Below are 19,963 nucleotides of genomic sequence, written 5' to 3' on the forward strand. Positions count from 1 at the left end.
CATTAAAAACAGTAAACTACGCTAGACTGAGATTGCCGTACCCTAGCAGCTGAGTAACAACTGCAGAGCAGGGAGCGAGGCTGTTTCGCTACAAACCTCTTGCCGTCAGTTGCTTTTGACTTCCAGAAATATTTTTTTGAGCAAACCTCTAACAGTATTTATTGATTAAATAGGGTGTCACGGAGTTTTGAAGGAACCTGGTCTAGTGGAAGGTGTCCCTGCCCAGGTCAGGGGGTTGGAACTAGATGGTCTTTCAGGTCCCTTCCAACCCAAACTGTTCCGTGACTCTGAAGTTTGTTAAAGGTAATGCTTCTGAAACATAGAAATGGCAAATGCTCGTTGGAAGCCCATCAACTTTCACATCAAAGTGTTTGACTAGGTTTGAAAATGGTGGATCTGCAGGAAACTTACTTGAGGAAGAATCTGTTTTGAACACATTTGTACCAGAAGAAATGTTCAGCATGATTCAAGCACCTTCTATAGTACATGTTCACCGTAAAGTTTAGCAGGTCCAAGTTTTTCATGAGGTGGCTACAGCGCTTATTTACAGCTGAGATTTCAATAAGGAGTCTTTCAAGCTGCATATTATGTTTTTAGTACCTTATTAATGTTGTGTAGCTTAAAAGGGCTAGGCCGCAGAATATTTCATTTTAAAAACAAACAAAACACCACCTATGTTAGCCATTCTTCCATGATATGAAAGATTCCTTAAATGAGAGCTTTGACTCTTAAATATGTGTGTTTTGCGAGAAAGAGTAATAACCGTGTAGTGTGGCAGCGTTAATGTTAGAAAAATCTAGTTTTTAAACTGATTCTCACTCTGCTGTCTTCACTGCCATCACTAATGCAGGGGCCATTGCATTTAATAAATGTGTGCGCCACTAAATAAACTTTATTTTGCTATTAGCGTTTTAGAGGGAGAAAACATTTCTGAAAGCAAAGGTCAAAGAATATAATAATTCAAAGAGAGCTGCTATAAAAGAAATACCAGTTTAGTCGAGTCTCTTGGAATCTGCAACGGTAAATTAAAATAAAGCTGTTTGCTAAGGTTACCCATGGTCTGGCTTAGAATTGCAGCTGTACTGAGCGTAATATGCTGTGGGCTTGTGTCGTAAGGGACGTGTGCTGCGTAAATCTGCTTTTAGTTTAAATGTCACCGTTGTCTCTGTCTTATGCTTTAGGACTCCCGTGCCTGGTATGGAAACTCACATTCCTGTTATTTTCCTTGACTTGAATGGTAAGTCGTTCTTAAAATGGCAGAGTACTTGGAAAGAAACTTTGTACATCCAATGATGTTAGAGAATTTAAGCAAGCTAGTAAAGTGAAGAAATTGCCTGAAATGGCAGGTAGATTAATTCAAGAGCGCACATTTTTCACTGAAACGTTTTATTTAATGTTTCAAAATACAGTTATATATGAAAGGAACCGTAGGTTTTAATAATCCCAATATTTTGCAGATATTTAATAAGTAAAATAGAAATAGTAACATGAGTACGTCTAAGGGAGTGAACAGCAAAAGCCAGAGTAAAGAAGAAATTACTGTTGGGAATGTTCTTTCCAGGGTCTCACAAGGCTATAGCACTGATGCTGTATCCTATAATTTCTTTACTGGTGTCGTAGAAGAAAATGTTAAGTCACCGGTAATAATGTCTGCGTATCAAAAAATCATGGCATGATAAGCCCAAGTTATTTTTAGAGTGTGATTGTATATGTTTCTTTAAACAATGTGTGTTTCAGTACATCCAAATACAAGATCCAGTTTGAACAGCGTAGTTGGCAGATGCTTCTACCAAAGATGGGAAATTGTAGCCAAGAAACCGGCAACCCCAAGTAGTCCAGGGAGCCAACAGTGCCTAATCAGTTGAACAAATCCTTGTTAGGATGTTTAAAAGAGGGGTACCACTTGGATTAGAAGCATCAGGTGAGGGTGGGGAGGTGGCATGCTGCCTGTTGTGAGGTCTTTGCTGCAGTGCTGTTTCCATCTATGGTTTCTTCACCTCAAAAAGCACATTGATATATCAAATGGGTTCAAAGAGGAGCTAGTTAATTATTCATTCCTGGTGAGGGACTGGAGCCAGAACAGGTTAAACTGCTTCTCACAAACCAGATGAAGGATTTGTTTAATCACGATCTAAAGGTACTGTACTTTTACTTGTTCAACCAGCAGCTTATCCTTATTTAAATAAAAAAGCGAACCCCAGAACACCTAATTAATGCCAAATGAGGAATGGACTTAGTACGGTTGACCAGCAGTGCTGAACATACTCCTGTGGGCAAGGAGAGGCTGTTTACAGCTGGGGGAGATTCCTGCACAATAGAGGGCTTTATAAGGCAGGCTTGAGTCTGTGTCCCCAAATCTTTGTGCGCTCTTTCCGTATAGAAATGGGATTCTTTTTGAAGTGGAACAGTGTGAAGAGCTTTTCTTACGTAGGTGGAGTTTAAGTAGCCAAGCTGGGAACTAGGGATGAAAATGCAAATTCATGACTTGCCGGATGGATGTTTTTAAAAAGGATAATTGCTTTGTGTCTCCCCACCTTCTGCATTCACTTTTGTTTCTAGCTGATGACTTCAGTTCCCAAGATAACCTGGATGACCCAGAAGCGGGTGGGTGGGATGCTACTCTTGTTGCAGAAGAGGAGGAGGAATTCTTTGAACTGCAGATTGTGAAGCATCACGATAGCGAGGTGAGCAGAGATGCAGACCAGTATATTTAGTTTACGAGTCTTTTAATTGTTCTCTTCATATAGTCAGATGTGAAAATAATGCATCAAAGAGGGCATGCAAAGGGTACAACACTTGTTTCTTGTACGACTGACTTTGTGTTTTCGAGGAATATTTGCTAGGAGTATAACTGTGATTTGAAAAATAATAAAACTCAAGGACCTTGCTTCATCCAAATCAAGCATTACAAAATCTCAGGCAAATCCGAGTACGGAAGCTCCCAGCTGAAAAACCAAACAATCTTAACCGTTGCTACAGTTAACATATATTTACCTCTGCATTGTTACATTCATCATACTCCATTTTGTCACATGGCTCATAGTTTTACAACTCTCCAATTGTTGGTTTATAATTTTTGCTGTTAGGTTTAGAATCTCTGATTGTTTGTTGTTTATTTTTTTTTACCTTAAACTTTTGCTCCTTACTCTGAAACTTTTCTTTTTATATTTTTAGAGGAGCTTTTTTCCTGATGGTTTTGGTAGGGTTTCTTTGTTCTGCTTTATTTTTAAAGGCTGGAAGGCTGGCTGCCAGGCCATTTTTCTTATGGCTTGAAGACAAACCATTTAAATCTTCAGCAATACTTACATTTTAACATTCAAGAAGAGAAATTCCAGCTTTTGCTGTATTGCTAGAAATGGTTCAGCAAAGTTATTTCTCAAATACAGACAGGAGAGTTCATGTGGTGTGATGGAAGATTTTCACTGCAATCTCTGTTGCTCTCTGGTTTATCTTAATAAATTAGGCCAAATGGTCCTGTAGTTCTGCATATTTTATGATTTATTTGCAATGATCCTGGGTATTCAAAGATCTTTTTTTTTCAAGAGGAAATGTTTCAGAGTTTGAGCAAGTTGGTGTTTTTAATCCCAACGTCTTCATTTGGCAAACTAATCTTGATTTTTAAATGGCCTCTTCTAAAGTGCAGAGATTTTTCTTCATAGCGAGTGAAATGGGGAAGCTGACTCTCAAAATTTATGTATTATGTATTTTTGCTAATTATGCTTAATTAATTACAGTTAATTATACACCTAATTATGCTTATTAGAGGATACATTTTTTTCCTTTGCAGGTGAAAGCAGAAGCCTCATGGGATTCCACAGTCCACGACTGCATCCAGCTTAGTAAAGGAACAGCAGCAGATGAAAGAGTTTACCTTATTGTGAGAGCCACCGTCCAGCTCAGCCATCCTGCGGAAATGCAGTTAGTGTTACGCAAGCGCATTTGCGTTAACGTGTACGGCAGACAGGTATTTCTTTTATAATCCTTCACACTTTCACTCTGCCCCATGTTTATCACTGCCCGAGGAAGGGAAGGCTGTGACTTGTGCAATATGCTGCTGCCGTGACTCTTGTTTTCTTGTATCTACCTTCATCTCCCCCGAATGGAAGCACCGTATCAATGGCACGCATCGAGGCTTTAGGTTGCCAAGTAATTTTCGTAGTATCTTTCATGCTGTGGATGATGATGCAGCTTTTTTTAAAGGCTCAATGGCATCTAAGTATGAGAGATTCAGTCTTATTTGTATTAACTACTGAGTGCTTTATCCCCAGTCACTGGAACAAGTAGAAGGAGTTAAATTCTGAGTCTGGAGCTCATGTTCTGCAAAAACTGTGCATCGGAAGAAACCTGTGTGTTTCTCTACTCCTATAGTATGTTCACATGTTGCTGCTAACCATTTCTGTTTATGCATCCAGATATTTAGAGATAAACTAGGGATAGTTGGAGCAGAGGTCCCGTTGTGTGATTTGTCAATTTAATTGCTCTTGGTCTTTTATGTTTTCCAATTGGCTTGTGCTCTTACAATAACATGTAGGTGAGAGTAGAATGCTTGATAAATGGAAAGCAGAAGGTTGCTGTTCCATTTGCAGCATCATGTCCTGAAAAATATTCAATCCTTGAGAAAGATGGTGAGGAAGAGTTTTGTTCAGCGTTGTCTCAGAATCCAGCTTCCCCTAGCAGTGATCATGACAAAGCAGAACGCCCGAATTGTTATTCTGTTTGCACATCTGTAGTTGAAATCTGAAGCAAGAGCAGAAGACGTGTGGTCACACCCAGAAACCCTGTAGGCAGCTCTAAACTGCTTTTAGAGCTAGGAACAGAAGAACCAGAGTTCTTGGTGCTTCGATCAGGCAAAAGCTTTTTCTCAGAAAGAGAACAGTGATGTTTTTGTCATAGAATGGAGGAGTGTATTCAATAGCTAAACTGAGCCTGCCAGTAATTACAATTGCGTTCAGTCTTCATCAATTCGGTTTTCTACAGATTTAGCCAATGACGTTTTTTACTTTTATTCGACATGGAATCTTTGGCTTTCTTGCTAGGTTTCTAAAACTCCTTGTCAATAACCTTTCCCTGGTGTTCGTCTCAGCAGCATCTTTGAATGACTCATCTCTGCATTAATTCAACAGTCCAGTTCTTAACCCTGCAAGGCGCCAAGTCAGCATAAACAATGACCATGCCCCCTTAAGTCATTCTTCATAACGATCTCTTTGGTCAAGAATTTAATGCCTGTACTCGTCAATATTCAAGACGAGTCACCTAGGGCTCTACCAAAAAAAACAAACCCCACCTCTAGAACTAGCAGATGCTTTGTGTGCTGGGTAAGCGGTCACCTTGCGAAGAAGGAAGGTAATCCTTTCTCTGTATGTAAAATACAGGCAAGCAAGTGACTTCTTTCTTTGTAAACTAGATTTACTTCAGTTGAAATATGTTAAATCATGTTTTCCTTAAAGCAAGAGATATTTTCTTTTTTTCTTTTTCTTTCTTCTTTTTTTTTGCCTCCCCACAGGGTTTTGCACAGAGTTTCCTCCGACGAATGTCTCACCGAAGTTCCATTCCTGGCTGTGGTGTCACTTTTGAGATAGTCTCAAATATTCCGGAGGTAAATAAGAAGTCAGAGTATCTGAAATGACAAAGAGCCTCTGACTTTCTGATTTTTCCCTTATTTTGAGCCTGCTGGCTCTTGCTGCTGTGAGCATAAACTATGGCTCTTATAAAAGATTAAGCATATTCCTTCACATGCTGTGACTTAGCAGCAACCTTATCAGTGTCACTATGTATTTTGTTGAGCGAGCATCTATTTGCTCAGGTCCTTGAAGGAACATTGTAAAGAGAGGGTACCAGGGGGAGTAAAGATGGGTAGGTGAAGTGCCTGATGTAGGGAGCATGAGAATATGTGAAAAATAACAAAGTGGCTTTTTCTAAGTAATGTCTTTATGCAGCCTCTTGATTCCTGTGCATGTTCGTAGTTAGATGCTAATCCATTCCTTCCAAACAGATGCTCTATCTGAGCACTTGTGAAAACATTAACACATGAAGAGCCAAAAGTCTGATTGGTGCCTGGCTCTGTCTTTTATGTTCCGCTGTATTTAGCACTCTGCGCTGAAATGTTTCTCAAGCAATGTTCTATTTTTTTTTTCTTGCAAGTCACTTGAAATTTTGTTGTCCTCACAGGATAGATAACGCCCCAAATGTGTTTGAGCGCTTCTTAATTACAAAATAGCTGAATGCAGCCCTTTTGCTAATCAGTGGCAATATGCCACTGTGAGACTCTCAAAAAAAAAAAACCCAAACCAACAGAACAACAGTTGCTCGAGATGTCTGTGACAGTGGTAGGAGCCACCCGCGCAGTTTGCGTGGCACAAGTTCCTTCAGTGTCACGAGGCTTATATTTAGAAATCCCCAACAAGACATCTGCATCTGACCCTGAGCTTAAGGGCAAACAGTGTTGAATCTGTCCCACATGTTTTAAAAATGTGTTTTCTTCAGGACTGATGCAGGAGATTATTTTATGTTAAAAGGATGTTATTCCTTTTCATCTTCCTAGGACGCTCAGGGAGCTGAAGAGCGGGAGGCACTAGCCAGGATGGCAGCAAACGTTGAAGATGCAGCTTCAGCTGACTCCGAAGCCTATATCGAGAAGTACTTGCGGAGCGTGCTGGCTGTGGAGAACATTCTCACCTTGGATTGCCTGCGGCAGGTCTGTCTTTAAGGCTGTAGCAGACAGCAGAGAATATGCTTACTGAGAACAGTGTACGGCAGCGCAAATGTTCTCATAAGTGCGTACAACGGCTAACAAACCGAAGCCACAGCTTTGGCGCGTACCTCAGCCTTACAGAGCGCCTGTGGCAGACATCCGGAGAAGCAAATGTAGCTCTCGTTACAGAGATGTTCTCACTCGGCCACCTGCACTGGGTTGGATGGGACTGGGAGCTTTATAGTAATCACGCTATCATGGGATGCTTGGGTTGCTTCAAGACCGTGCGTTGCTAATTATGGTTCAGAAAAAGTGGTTGTGTGGTATGAGCCTTTGCTTTCTGAAGCTTTAGTAATAGTTTCCAAAGTGGCTAGTAGAATTCTGCTGATTTTGCCCATATTCTACCTTGAAGTAACCAAACCCGTTCTGTCAATAAAAAAGACATTGATTGGGTTAATCTTGAATACTGTAACTGGATCTGTTTATCAGGGAAAATACAGGAGAGAAAAACATTTATTGAAAATTGTTCTTCTGGATATAAATTATGCAAGCACAAAAGAAAGTTATGCAAAATCAATTAGAGTATGTGCCTGCCCACTATAAATTAATGGTGAAGTGTGATGCACTCTTAAGTATTGCAAGCAAGTTCCTTGTCATATATAATTAGTTTAAAAGATTAAAATAGGACCTCAGCGAGGAGAGGGAGTCTTCGTCGTCGCATCTGTAACAGCCGTCTCCTAAAATCAGAACTAGCCGTAAAATCCTACGTGTGCCAATCAGCAGAATAGCAGATGTTCGAGTTCATCCGCTCCTACACTTCTAGCCGTGCTACGTGCAAGTTTTAGGTTCCAGTAGCCTTTACAGACAGGAGCCTGTGCAATAAGGCTATTTAGAAACATTTTTCTTGTACAAACAAAACTATCCCGGGGTGATTGGAGCGTAGATTCTTGCAAAAGATGCGTATTTTCTTTGTTTTGCTTCTCTATGGTTGGCAGGAAGTTGCTGTTAAAGAGCAGCTAATGGGAAAAGGAAAACTCTGCCGCAGGAGCCTGAGCTCTCCTAATGTGAATCGGGTGAGTATTCCATGCTAGCAACTGGAGCGTATTGAGGGCAGCAGGTCCAGTCTCTCCATTACAGGTCCCAGTGATGCCAGAGTCATGGAGTAGAGCAATAAATTTCCTTCTGTTTGACCCTTCTGTTTGTCTCTGCTATTTGTGAGCATGTAAATCGCCAAGTGGAGACAAAATCTGCACGTATCCATGCTTTCATCATGCAGGCTAATATGCCTGAAAGCACCCCCATAAATCCAGACTATCTGAAAAAGCAACGTAAAAAGACCTTCTGCTTTATTCTTCTCTTTTTCTGAACACTGGAGGTTTTTAATTTAGCTATCAAGTTGAAGATCTTTTTTTTCTTTAAAAGATTTGAAAGCAAGTTACAAGTTTTTACTGAATTTAAACTTTGTAACAGCATTGTACGTCAGAAGGATGAGGCTTCTCTTGTCCAAAATTTGAAAAGAAATCCTTTGATAGAACTGGTAATCAAACTTGTCAAATTCTGGCTTCTTCCAGGTCAATAATCAGGATTTCACCTTTCATCTCTTGGATTTCACTGCTTTACCTGCAACGCTATTTCTTATCACCCTTCCTTGTGTTTGCCAAGAGGCATATTTATCAGTTATTTAAGTTTTTGTTAAGAAATAATTCTGCTTCTCTTACCTGTTTCAGCTGTCTGGAAGCCGCCAAGATTTAGCACCTCCTTATAACCTGAGCAGTAACCGGGTAAGTATCTGAAGGTCTCCTGGGAAATCTTCTGTACAAAAAAGGTAGCTAGAGTGACTGCACTGTACCAGTTACAGGGGCATAAGTGGGAAGCATCTGTAAAAGGTGGGGCACACCCATGCGCTCCTTGTGTCTATGGGACTGTTCCTAGGACATAACTAGCTTTGCGTGTGCTACGCCTGACCTCCCTGGGAAAGCTCCCAGGCCTTCGCCAGTTATACAGCACTGCTGCCAGCTGCTTAGGGATGTGCAGTGGCAGAGCTGAGTTGAGCAGGCAAGATTAAACGTAGCCATCTGTCACGCAGGAGGGCATTTATCAGGGCAAATTTCGTCCTTGTCAGGCTTCAGAGCTCTTCCAAAGCTTTGACCTGGGTGGATGCAAATCTTCTGGCTAAAGGACAAATTTACTTCGTGTGTAAGTTCAGGTCTACCTCTAGGACAGAAGAGAGGCCTGTGAAGAGAGTCTCTGACCTTCAGAGGGAAACCAGCAGACTTCAGCTTGCAGTGGGTGATAATTCAGCCCATTACACTCCATAAAAACAACAGTATAGATCAAAAGTATTTCTTTAAAAAGTGAAAGATTCAATTTAAACTTCTTTTCCAAATCCTAGATAAACTGAAGGGGCTTCTCCTGATGGATATTCTGCCCAGCGAGCGTGTAGTCATTTTAAAAGGGAGAATCTAGTGGTGACAAGGCATTTTAATGCATAATGCGATTGCACGGAATAATAGAATTTTGATATAGTGCTCTAGCATTGGTTGCTAAATCTGCTACATCTGATCCATGGAGGGAATGCTAAAATATGTGCAGGTGATAAAGTGCTTATAGAAACTTCTATTTGGAGAGAACTGTGGGATGTTTCAACATTGTAGGTTTTTAAAGCAAAAATTAAAGACCAGCGTTCTTAATGATTTCTGTTTTTCTCCCCCCTTCCCCTCGATGATTTCTCTCACTGCATGTTTCAGAGTCCAAAGGTCCCAGCAGAGGTAATCCATTAGGTCCACCTAATGAGTGGGATAATAATTTTATCTCACTATAAAGTTTATTTTGCTCATTTAATGCTTTTACTTCCTGCTTTGAAGATGCTGCTGGTGGTGTCTCATTTGCATAGTACACTGCAAACGATTTTTTCCATTGAAAAGCCTGTCATTAATGCAGCGTGAAACTGGTACAAATGAGAGAATTTTCTCTTTCTTGGGTGCATCTTACAGTTTGTTACAGAGCTATTTAATGCCATTTCTCACAGTTCTTTGGACAGGGTGAAGCTATTTCAGAAATGGCCCCATCTCCGCTAAAAAATGAAAATAGATAGACACGAAAGCAAGTAAATATACGCCAGTCGTGTGTACATCAGCCTGGAGATGAGATAAACGTGGAGAGTTTCTTCCAAATGTTTCTCAGGCTTTATGGCTTCAATTAGTTCAGTGTTAACAACTCTTGATTTCTATGAAAGAATTATTTTAAATTAACACTGGGCCAATGGAAAACATGTTTATCCTTTGTATCATGTTAACGCTCTTGGAGGAATGACTCTTTGTCCGCTTGGTTGTACCAAGCTTTGCTTTACCAGCGTTACTAGTGGTTTGCATGGGGTTTTGCAGCTCTTCATTGTGGCTTATGTAGCCGCTGACGAACACGCTGTACCGCTGTAACACGGCGCTGAGATTGCGTAGCTTACCTCCTTGCTTGTGGCGTGCTTCATTTCAAGGCACTTGCTACTCAGGACATGACAGGTGCACCCTCCCCTCTTAGAATTTTCTGATTTCAAATGGATCTCTGGCTCATTTTCCGTAGGGAGATAAACGAAAGCGTTTGTAATCACAGTGAAATGTTAAACAAATTCTCCAATGTTCCTATAGCACACAGACATCATAAAGCACGCCGGTGATATCAGTCCTATCTATTCCAGCATAAAGGATTTGAGAATGGCTGGATATGCAGAGTTTCAGCCGAGTTAGATGTCTTCATCACTTGCAGAGAAGTTTAGTGAACAAGGAGTCTTCCTCAGCCGTCATAAATCGTTATGTTACCAGGAATTTGGTTTTCTTTACAAGTGGCTATAATAAGCTAATCTCAAACAAGTGGTTTATTATATCATAAGAAACATTGGTCATGGGATAGTAACGGCATCCTGAATCGGGTGGAGAACTGATCTGTCAAGCCTGTGTACTTTAACGTTAGTGGAAGCCCTTGACACATTTCAGAATATTCCTGTCCTTAACTTTTATTCCATTACTTCATTTTTCTCTCTAATTTTAACATCGTTAGTCCTTGCGTTCTCACTCTTCACCATGGATTTTTAGCTTTGTGGAGAGGGCTCAAGTCTCATTCCTGCATGTAAAGCACCGTTCATACTGGTAAAGTCCTGAATGTGGACTCTGCTTCATTCTTCAGCGCTATGAGTAGCCAGGACTCATTCCCCTGTAAACAAGAATATTAAACAAGTTAGAATAAGAAGTAAAGATTGTGTTGGTGCAACTAAAACAGGCAGATCAGAAGTTTCCGGAGTTAGGACCCGGATTCATCTTGCAGCCATAGTTGAATCTTTGTTCCTACAGACGTGGATGGGCGGTCATGCCCCCACAAAGAGCCGGAGAAGCCCTTCTCCAGGACTGGAGCAGGGCTGTGGGTTTGGCACATTTTGAAACAAACATTAAAGAGTGTGTACAGACCCCAAAGAGCGGGGTGACTCTCACACTGAGATATGCATTCATGTGAAATATTTAAGTCACCACTGGGATTTTTTTAAATTAATAACTCTAAAGATTGAGCTGAGAAGGCAAGGAGATGCCTTTTAGATTCACTTCAGAATACAGTCTTACGGATGTTTCATATTAGGTTAACAGGACTGCATTTGGTCTCACCTCTGCGTTATATCTGCTTGCTTAAATGAGAAAAAGCCAATTTTTTACTCCTGTTATCGCTGCAGATATGGTTACAGGAGAGTGAGATGAATTTTATTTCATCTTGAACATCAGCACGTGTCGGGTGATGCAGGAGTATAGAGTCTCTTAGCGGTGATAGGAGATCCAGAGCTGGATTTTAACATTCCCGGGGTGTTTGCAGTGGAAGTTTAAAAATTCAGTTGACTTAAACTGGATGAATCAGATGCACAAAGACAGGAAGGGCGCCTCTGACTTGTTTTACAGGTGGTCTTCAAACCATAATCACATACTGATGAAAAATTTCATGAGTTGTTCTTAAAATACCTTTGCACAATAGCTGTTCTTTGACAGTCATCCTTCCTTACCCAAAGGTCCAGTAGTTTATAGCTCAAAAGCCTTGTATCTAAAAGCGAAGTAAGACAAGATTGTGCCACTTACCCGTCACGCTTTACTGGGAACCAAAGTTTTTTCACCAAATTGATACCGTGTAGATCAATTTGAATAATCTCGGTGTTCACGAGAGCAAGTGCCTTTTGTCCCAGCTGCATGCTTATATTTCAGTGCTACATGGTCACCTTTTCCTAAGCCTTTTTGGAACTGCTAAAATAATAAAAACCAAGAACTATTAATTTCTCTTACCCAGTGGCAGCATTTTAATGGTCTGTCAACTTCAAGAAAAGAATTGTTGTCAGGTAAAGCCTACAGATGACTTAGGTAGTGATCACCCATATTTGCTCTAAAGATTTTGCGCGTGTCAGTGCTGACCTGAAATAAATTCCCTGGTGTTTTTCATGGAGGGTGTGTGAAAGAAGGGAAGGAAGAGGAGAAGGAGGAGAAGGTGGTATGGAAATAAAACACTTTAATAACAGCTCTGTATCAAAATACATCAAGGGACATGCGTTCTTGCAGTGGCTATTTTTGATTTGTTAAATTAAGTCACTTGACCTGTGTTTGGTCACTTGGCAGAGACCAAATACATGCATGGAATGATGGCTCCTCTGGGCAAATGATTTACAAGCTTCCTTCCTTTCTCTCACCACCCTTCTTGATAGAGGAAAGATTCACAGCACTTAAATAATATCAATTGCTTAGACTTTAAGTGTTTCGGTTAGTGAGTGCACAAAGCAATCATGTGAGAGTGCTATGTTAGCATGCGTATGTGAAACTTGGGAACTTCATCAAGTTCATATATTTAATGATTCTTATATTTTTATCCTTTTGTGAGATTGAGATGGGTTATCTTTCAATCCAGTTCAGTCAAATCAATCATTCATGAACTACCTTTTGCCTCTGCAGATTCTTTGCACAGCAGTTGACCCTTTCAGTTGTCTCCAGTATTGTCTTTTGTGAATGTTTCTCCACCTGATGCCCTGATTTACCTACTTTTTAACTGTTTGCTGTCATCTCAGAGTTGAGGCTCATATTACCCCTAATAAATCCGACTGTCAGTCTAAAATGATCTTTCTGCTCCCTCCAAAGCAAGTGTTACTTAAAAAAACAACATGCTTTGAGTATACGGCCAGACAAATCCTATTCTCAAGTGCTCAATATTCTTGTTCTCAGGACTTGCGTTTTATTTGACCTGGCAAAATGTAGAACATTAAATTAAAAATAGATAGAAAATGAAATCCTCCATTGTAGTCATCCATAATATTAAGGCTGAAGCAAAATTTCCTAAAGATTCTAAGAAAAATGTTTTTCCTAAGGAAAGAGTTGCTAAATCTTGCCATTCTGTTTGTACAGGATGAATATTCTGAAAGCGTTTTGCTCTGGTTCTTACCTACTCTGCTTTTTTAAAATCATTCTCCGAACAGATCTAGAAAGTAAGATACTTGCCTGATATTACTTTTGTTGTAATGGTCAATGACGGGCACTTCTGACTCAACAAATCGTGATTCAGAAGATGATTCAGTTGTTCCTGAGTCGGTGTTCTAGTAAGCTAGAAAACTTTCCGGTAATAGTCTTTTTGGTTCTTATGTCTCTTCTGTCTTCAAAAGCACTTAGACTTGCCCTATAGATAGAAAATTATTAAGACATGTCACCTTTATCCATTTGTCTTTAGTAAGTGGATCGTTATCCTGAGATCCAAAAGTAACATTAATGAAGCTTTGTTACATCCTCCAAAAAGAAGAGGACTCTTCCGTAGTTCTTTTTCTTCCCCTAATGCCAACGTCTGCCAGGCTGACTGCAGACCAGAAGGCAACAAAACCAAACAGTATTTCAAGATCGTTTGAGTCTTGTGAGTCTGGAGACATTCACCCCCCGCCTGGATGCGGCCCTGTGCCCCTGCTCTGGGGGTGCCTGCTCCAGCAGGGGGTGGGACGGGATGAGCTCCAGAGGGCCCTTCCAACCCCCACCGGTCTGGGATTCTGTGATGACTCCCCACCCAATAGTCTTCTATTCTTAACTCCTTCAGCACCACTGAGCTGGTACATCCAAAAAATACTGAATTACACTGAGATGTTTCTCCCATCTAGACAGAGTATGAACTCTCTTCTCATGTTTTGACTCTTCTGCAAACTAACCCGTCAGTGGGAGCCAGAGAAGGAGACTTCAGGAGACATTTACCTTCGGAAGGGGAAGACAATTTGAGCATAGTTGGAAGTTATTGGCTGTTCCCATGCTGGCTTCCAACATCTGCTGCAGTGCGTGGAAGGATCAAAATGGCGGGATAAGAAAGCAGCCTCTGAAGCAGTATTTTGATATAAGTATTTGGATATAAGTGAGGCGAGACTGCTTGCGGTAAGGCCACCTGAAAGAAACCAGCACTAGCTGAAACTCAAGACAGCAAAAGCCTGAATAAGAGCGGCTGGGGAGTGGAGCAGAGAAGACTTCTATGGAAGTGTTTTGTGGAAAGAATTTTCCAGACATAGGCATGACTTTTTGGTGTGTGTAAGTTATGAGTTGCAGGTCAAAGATAATGCTTAAGTTGGGGGCTTAAGGTATGGGTAGAACAGCTCTCTCATCCATGCTGACAGAGCAAGAAGCTTTCAAGAAGGGCTTAAACACCAAAGTCCTCAAAAATACAAGAGTAAACAAACCGCCGATATTCCTGCTAGTCCCGGCCTGGGTTGCATCAGTTTTGACATTCAGGATGGCTGCTTCCAGTGACCTCAGACATCCATTAGTCTTCAGGTATCCCGAATGTTACTTCACCGAAACGGCGCCTGTTGTCTGTACATCTAATAGTGCGGATGTTAGCTAGCAGAGGTCTGAAGACAGGTGCTGCTCTGCAAAAGTGCACGTTACTTGCTATTCAAAGCAGGAGAGCTTCTATGGGACTAACTTATAGATCCAAATGGGAACGATTTTTGCTCGGGGCTGCTCAGTGTGACCTTCAACCCATTGGAGAAATCTATTCCTCATATCCTGGCTTATTTATTATTTGTGAAACATTCATGACTTCAAGTTACAGTTAAGATTAGTTTAGCTGCCTGTCATTTTTCTGTTCAAGGTCAGGTTTTTTCCTTGCATCCAGCAGCGTGAAGCTTCTTGAAAAGGTGCATTTCCCATCCTTCCTTCAGGAAAAGAACACACAAAACTTGTGGGCTAGGATGTAGCAGATCTACCCATCCTTTGTGACGCCTCTGTAGTACGTCTGCTGTACCAGCTTTCTGTGAAAGTATTTCTTTTTCTGTTATGTCTTTTAAAAGGACAAGCGCGATTCAGATTCAGATAAGATGTAATCCAGATAAGTACAGATATTGCACCAACCATAGCATAACTCGTTACCAGAAGTGGGATCAGGCTTCAATTTATATCGGTTTGGCTGCACCATCCTGTCTTTGCAACCTCTATTTCTGGGAAGGTGAAACTCTGCAAGCTTGTAGTCCAGAGGGCACTCTGATACGTGGGCAGGAACAGCCCATTTCCACAAGACATTGAGACTTGTAGCATTAGAGGCCAGAGTCTTTTGACCCGTAGACTCTTAAATGGATATTGAATTGCCTTAAGGTCTCCTATAAATTAAGTAAATTAGTACCATATAGCTTTATTTAGCCTGTTCTTTAGCAGTGCAAAGGAACGGCTTTGACAGGCATTGCGAGCCTGCCTGTATCAGAAGTTTGCAGGACAACCACGTGCGTTTCAGTGCCTGCCTTCCAGCTCTGCACACCTAACGTGGTGCTCAGTTTGGTGAAGCAACGTACTGTCTTATATCCACGTGAAACTTTCACCAGAGACAACTTCTGGCCAGTCACTTAGTGTAATCATTGCAGGCATATCTGTAAATGATTTCATATATCAGGAAGATAGAGTTAGGGAAAAAACAATTTGGTCACATAAATTCTTGACACTCGTGCGCTGGTGTGAAATACTAGCTTGGAGATTCTCTCCCTTAGCCAAGAGACTTTGTCATCGAGCCAGTTTCTGACCTGTAAGGTTGAGATGAAAGGTGCAAAACCCCAGTGGACCTTTGTAAAAGCGAGAGAAATCACACCCCACCATAGTGTGTACCTCCCTTCGGATCCGTGGGAGAACCCAACAAGAGAATCCTGGGACGCTGGGAAGGCATATGGCTTACCACCTTCTCAGGCGCTGTTTCTTCCCACCTCGTCTATACTCGGGCTCTTGCAGGTCTGAAAATCATCATGTTTCGTCTTCACGAACCATGGCAAAACTCAAACCTGTCTATACTTGATTTTTTTCTTGGCTCCTGGTATCCGCAGCTTGTTGTTGTGCGTTCCATCTCCGTTCCAAGCTCTCTTAAAAAGTTGCGCTACCACAGTTGTTTCCTGTTGATCTGATCAGCTCATCCATTATCTGACCTAAGGCACTACCATCCAGCCTTTAGGTCTAAGATGGTATTTCTTTTCTTCAGAGCTGTGTCTGTCCTCACCCCTTCTCTCTGACACTCTCTATAGCCACGTTTTACTTGTGACCGCTTCCTGAGCAGATAGGCAAAATATTTAGGAATTTGGGGCAAACAGTACCATCTTATTTTTTCCTGGCTGTAACTTTTCACCCCATTGTAACTTCCAAAATGCAGCTGTGCAGCCAAGTGAACTGTTATAGCTTTAAGTTCTATAAGTAGACTTTTTACGTGCCTTGATGCTGATGGGAGCTGAGGGTGCTTATGTTTGCAGGACTGGGTGTTTCAACTAAAAGTGCCTCTGGGGAAGGGTCTTTCCTCAGCTCTGTGCATTCTGAACTTTGCAAAGGGGCTATGCAGGCTGGCATGGTGTGTAAGTATGGCTGTGCCCTTGCTGGTGTGCTAACTTTGAAAAATGCAACTCTTTTTTGCCCTAGGGCCGATGGGAGAGTCAGCAAGACGTATCCCAAGGTGCCACAAATTCCCGTAGAGGCATTAGTCCATCTCGTACCTCTCTGCCAGGCTCTGGGCAGCAAAACCACGCTCCTGATCCAGGTAAGGGCTTTCCCAAAGCTCAAACAACTTCCCTAAAAATGGAGTGAAGTTACACCAGCTCCTGAATGTCAGATAAAGCTGAGCTGCCTTCAGAAATGCAGGGAAAGTTCTTCTCCAGAGCAGTGTTCATGCGGTTCCCTCTACGTGAATATTTAGCAGTTGTGGTGAAGCTACTCAGCCTCTAGGCTGCTCTAACTGGTCTGTCCCTTAACTCTGGTACTGGTTCTGCTAAATGCTGTATGGTTAAACTTGTCTGAAGATGCAGTCTTATCTCAGGAGCTCAACTTCTAAAGCCAAAAGTGAGCTGGGCTCAGAAAGTGCTATTGGTTATGTAGGTAAACCCGCAAAGGCAGTGAGGCTGATATAATGCTTTAGAAAATAAGCAGCACTGGAGTTGGATGGATTTTTTTTGCAGCTGAGGTGCCTAATGTGTAACTGAGAGCGCAGAGATGTAGCGTAGTGATGTGTCGTGTGTCTAAATAGGTTTTCTCAAGGGGGGAGTAGTGTAGGAAAAATGGCAGTAGGGGTAAGGAGAATTGAATGCCCCTAACTTTTTTTCTTTTTCTTAAGCTGGATCTTCTCATCTTTTATTTCTAGTAAGTTTTGTAATTGCTGTTGAAATTGTGTGCTGTATGGGCGTCCTTTTTCAATTTTGCTTCTGGTTTTTTTTGTTGTTGTTGTTTCTTTTTTTTGCTTCTGCAAGTTATAGAGCATTTTAAGCTTCCAATTGCAAACGACAAGCTTTTTCACACCATGCGATGAAAAAATGTTCTGTATACGGGGGCCACAGATAAAGACCTACCCAAATTCACGTCTCCCTTTCAAGGGAGGAGCGAGCACTCAATGCTTTTCCTTGGCTAATGCTTTGACCACTGGAAGATGTCATCTTAGGCTAAAATGATAACAGTTTTGTAATATTTTTAGGGGGCTTTGGGTTGGGTATTTTTTTTTATCTTCCTTTCCCCAAAGCGTAACTGATCTCATTTTTTTAAATTTTTCCAACAGGAGTTGGTAGCCTTGCTGCTTCCTATCTGAATCCTGTGAAGTCCTTTGTGCCTCAGATGCCAAAGCTGCTGAAGTCTCTCTTTCCTGTTAGAGATGAGAAAAAGGGGAGGCAGACCTCTCCTCTTGCACAGCAGGTAAAAAAAATTAAATCAAATAAGCTATGCGGTAATATTGGTGAGTGCTGTTAGGCGTGCTGGCAAAGTGCTGTTTTATATGTTGTTGCAGTGCAAACCAAGCTTTTAGTCATAGTGAAGCCTTATGATGCATTTCCCCTCCATTCTGTCCAGAGATAGCGGAGCTGTTTAAACTTATTGATACACTCAGCCCACTTGGCTTTTTAAACGTGCCAACTACGCTACCAGCATGATTTATGGTAATACCACTTGCAGCAACAATAGTAAAATTTATGAAGTGCACTTAGTGTTGTTTGTGGATTGCCAAGTGGAAAATGTAATTCTGTTTTTAATTCGTTATTTCATATGCCGTTCTCCCCTGCCCCTCGCCCCAGCTCGTGTCACCTTTTACCATCTTCTGCTACATACTTTGGACAGTTGCTTTCGTTGATTCTCTTGCCTATTCCACATGTCAGAGAAGCATTTGATTTTTTTTTATTTTTTTTTTCTGATGTTCTGCTGCAAAACTACCTGCTCTAGATGTGGCTTCTGTGCTCTGAGGTAATGCTGGGCAAGCAGACTAGAAAACACTACTGTCTTTTAAAGAAAACAGATGAAATACAGAATCCCATTATAAATAATATTTTCTCCTTTATTTGAGAGTCTGTAGTGTATTTGTAAAGGACTGGTCCTGTCTAGTGTAAGTCTGGAAGATTTAAATAACTTATGAAGAGAAATCTGGAGGCAAATCTCACTTGATAAAGTTTGTGGAAGTCTATTCAGTCTGTGCTTCATTAACCGTCCGGCTCGCTCTGATGTCTTCCTGTTCACTTGTCTGGGGTTCTGGGAGCACATTACCTGTTAACTTAGATCTTTCATAGAATCATAAAATTATTAAGGTTGGAAAAGACTTCCAAGATCATCGAGTCCAACCCCCAACCCAACACCCCCAGGCCTCCTAAACCATGGCCCCAAGTGCCACGGCTGCACGGTGTTTGAACCCCCCCAGGGACGGTGACTCCCCCACCTCTCTGGGCAGCCTGTGCCAATCCCTGACCGCTCTGGCAGGGAAGGCATTTTCCCTCATCTCCAACCTAAACCTCCCCTGACGCAGCCTGAGGCCGTTCCCTCTCGTCCTGTCACTGGTGCCTTGGGAGCAGAGACCAGCCCCCCCCTCACTCCAGCCCCTCTCAGGCAGCTGCAGAGAGCGAGAAGGGCTCCCCTCAGCCCCCTCTTCTCCAGGCTAAACCCCCCCAGTCCCCTCAGCCGCCCCCCAGCACACTTGTTCCTCAGACCCTCCACCTTTCCGTACCTCTTCACATGCAGACAAATATTTTAAAGGATATCTTTCTCACAACAGAGCGAAACAACAAAAATCACCAAGCAACTATTTTTCGTGATTGGATCCAGACACTGTGTTCAGTTGTTTGTTACAACTAAACTTGCCATTACAGGAATGTCTGAGGATTACAGGAAGTTGTTTTGTCATTGTAGAAGTACAGCGAAACATGAAATAAATAAATTGACTAAAAATAAATACACTAGCACTTAAATATTTTTAGAAGCAACTTTTGACAGACCTAGCACAAATAAAAGTAAGACAGGTCCAAAATATTTTTAGTTCAACTGTTTTGTTCTCTACAAAGTAATAAAAGGAGCAAATTTTGCTCCCAAATCTTATCTAATTTTAATGCTTTTATTTTCACATTGCCTTTTGCCTACAACAGCAGTAGTGTTGAGCCTGGAAGTGTATAACCTTACTCATTATGAAATTTAGAGAATTAAAATTAAGACAGTGACTTTCTTAAAGGTATTTGGGTATCGAAAGATGCAAATAGGTGCTCTTTACAATTGCAGTGAGAGCCTTTCACAACTTCTTGAATTCTTACTGAATCAATGAGAGCTGAGATTACAAACGAGGCCTAATTTCCTGCCTCTAGTCTAACCACCTGTTCCCACTCCTTCCTACTGTTCAAGATCAGTCTTGTATTATTTGTCTTCAAGTCAGTTTTTAAACTACAAAGAGGTCTATTTAAAGAGATTTTAATTTATATTACGGATTACTATGGAAACTTGAGCAGATCATGATCGCAACAATTTTAATAGGAGGGAAAATGCGATA

At 41.4% G+C, this 19,963-nt stretch overlaps 1 protein-coding gene across 5 annotated transcripts in view; it reads left to right on the plus strand.

The window, feature by feature from the left end:
- KIF13B (kinesin family member 13B) overlaps positions 1–19,963 on the plus strand; it is a 130,836-nt gene that overhangs the window by 92,409 nt on the left and 18,464 nt on the right. For 3 of the 5 annotated variants that reach the window (XM_064448275.1, XM_064448276.1, XM_064448279.1), the window contains 10 exons: positions 1,182–1,237; positions 2,560–2,684; positions 3,788–3,964; positions 5,504–5,596; positions 6,542–6,694; positions 7,687–7,764; positions 8,419–8,472; positions 9,439–9,459; positions 16,606–16,723; positions 17,729–17,862. In XM_064448275.1, coding sequence (XP_064304345.1) covers positions 1,182–1,237; positions 2,560–2,684; positions 3,788–3,964; positions 5,504–5,596; positions 6,542–6,694; positions 7,687–7,764; positions 8,419–8,472; positions 9,439–9,459; positions 16,606–16,723; positions 17,729–17,862 — 1,009 coding nt within the window. The remainder of the gene's footprint in view (positions 1–1,181; positions 1,238–2,559; positions 2,685–3,787; positions 3,965–5,503; positions 5,597–6,541; positions 6,695–7,686; positions 7,765–8,418; positions 8,473–9,438; positions 9,460–16,605; positions 16,724–17,728; positions 17,863–19,963) is intronic. The other 2 variants (XM_064448277.1, XM_064448278.1) reach the window with 1 other exon arrangement.

The sequence above is a fragment of the Phalacrocorax carbo genome, chromosome 3 (assembly GCF_963921805.1).
Source record: "Phalacrocorax carbo chromosome 3, bPhaCar2.1, whole genome shotgun sequence".
Taxonomy (NCBI): domain Eukaryota; kingdom Metazoa; phylum Chordata; class Aves; order Suliformes; family Phalacrocoracidae; genus Phalacrocorax; species Phalacrocorax carbo.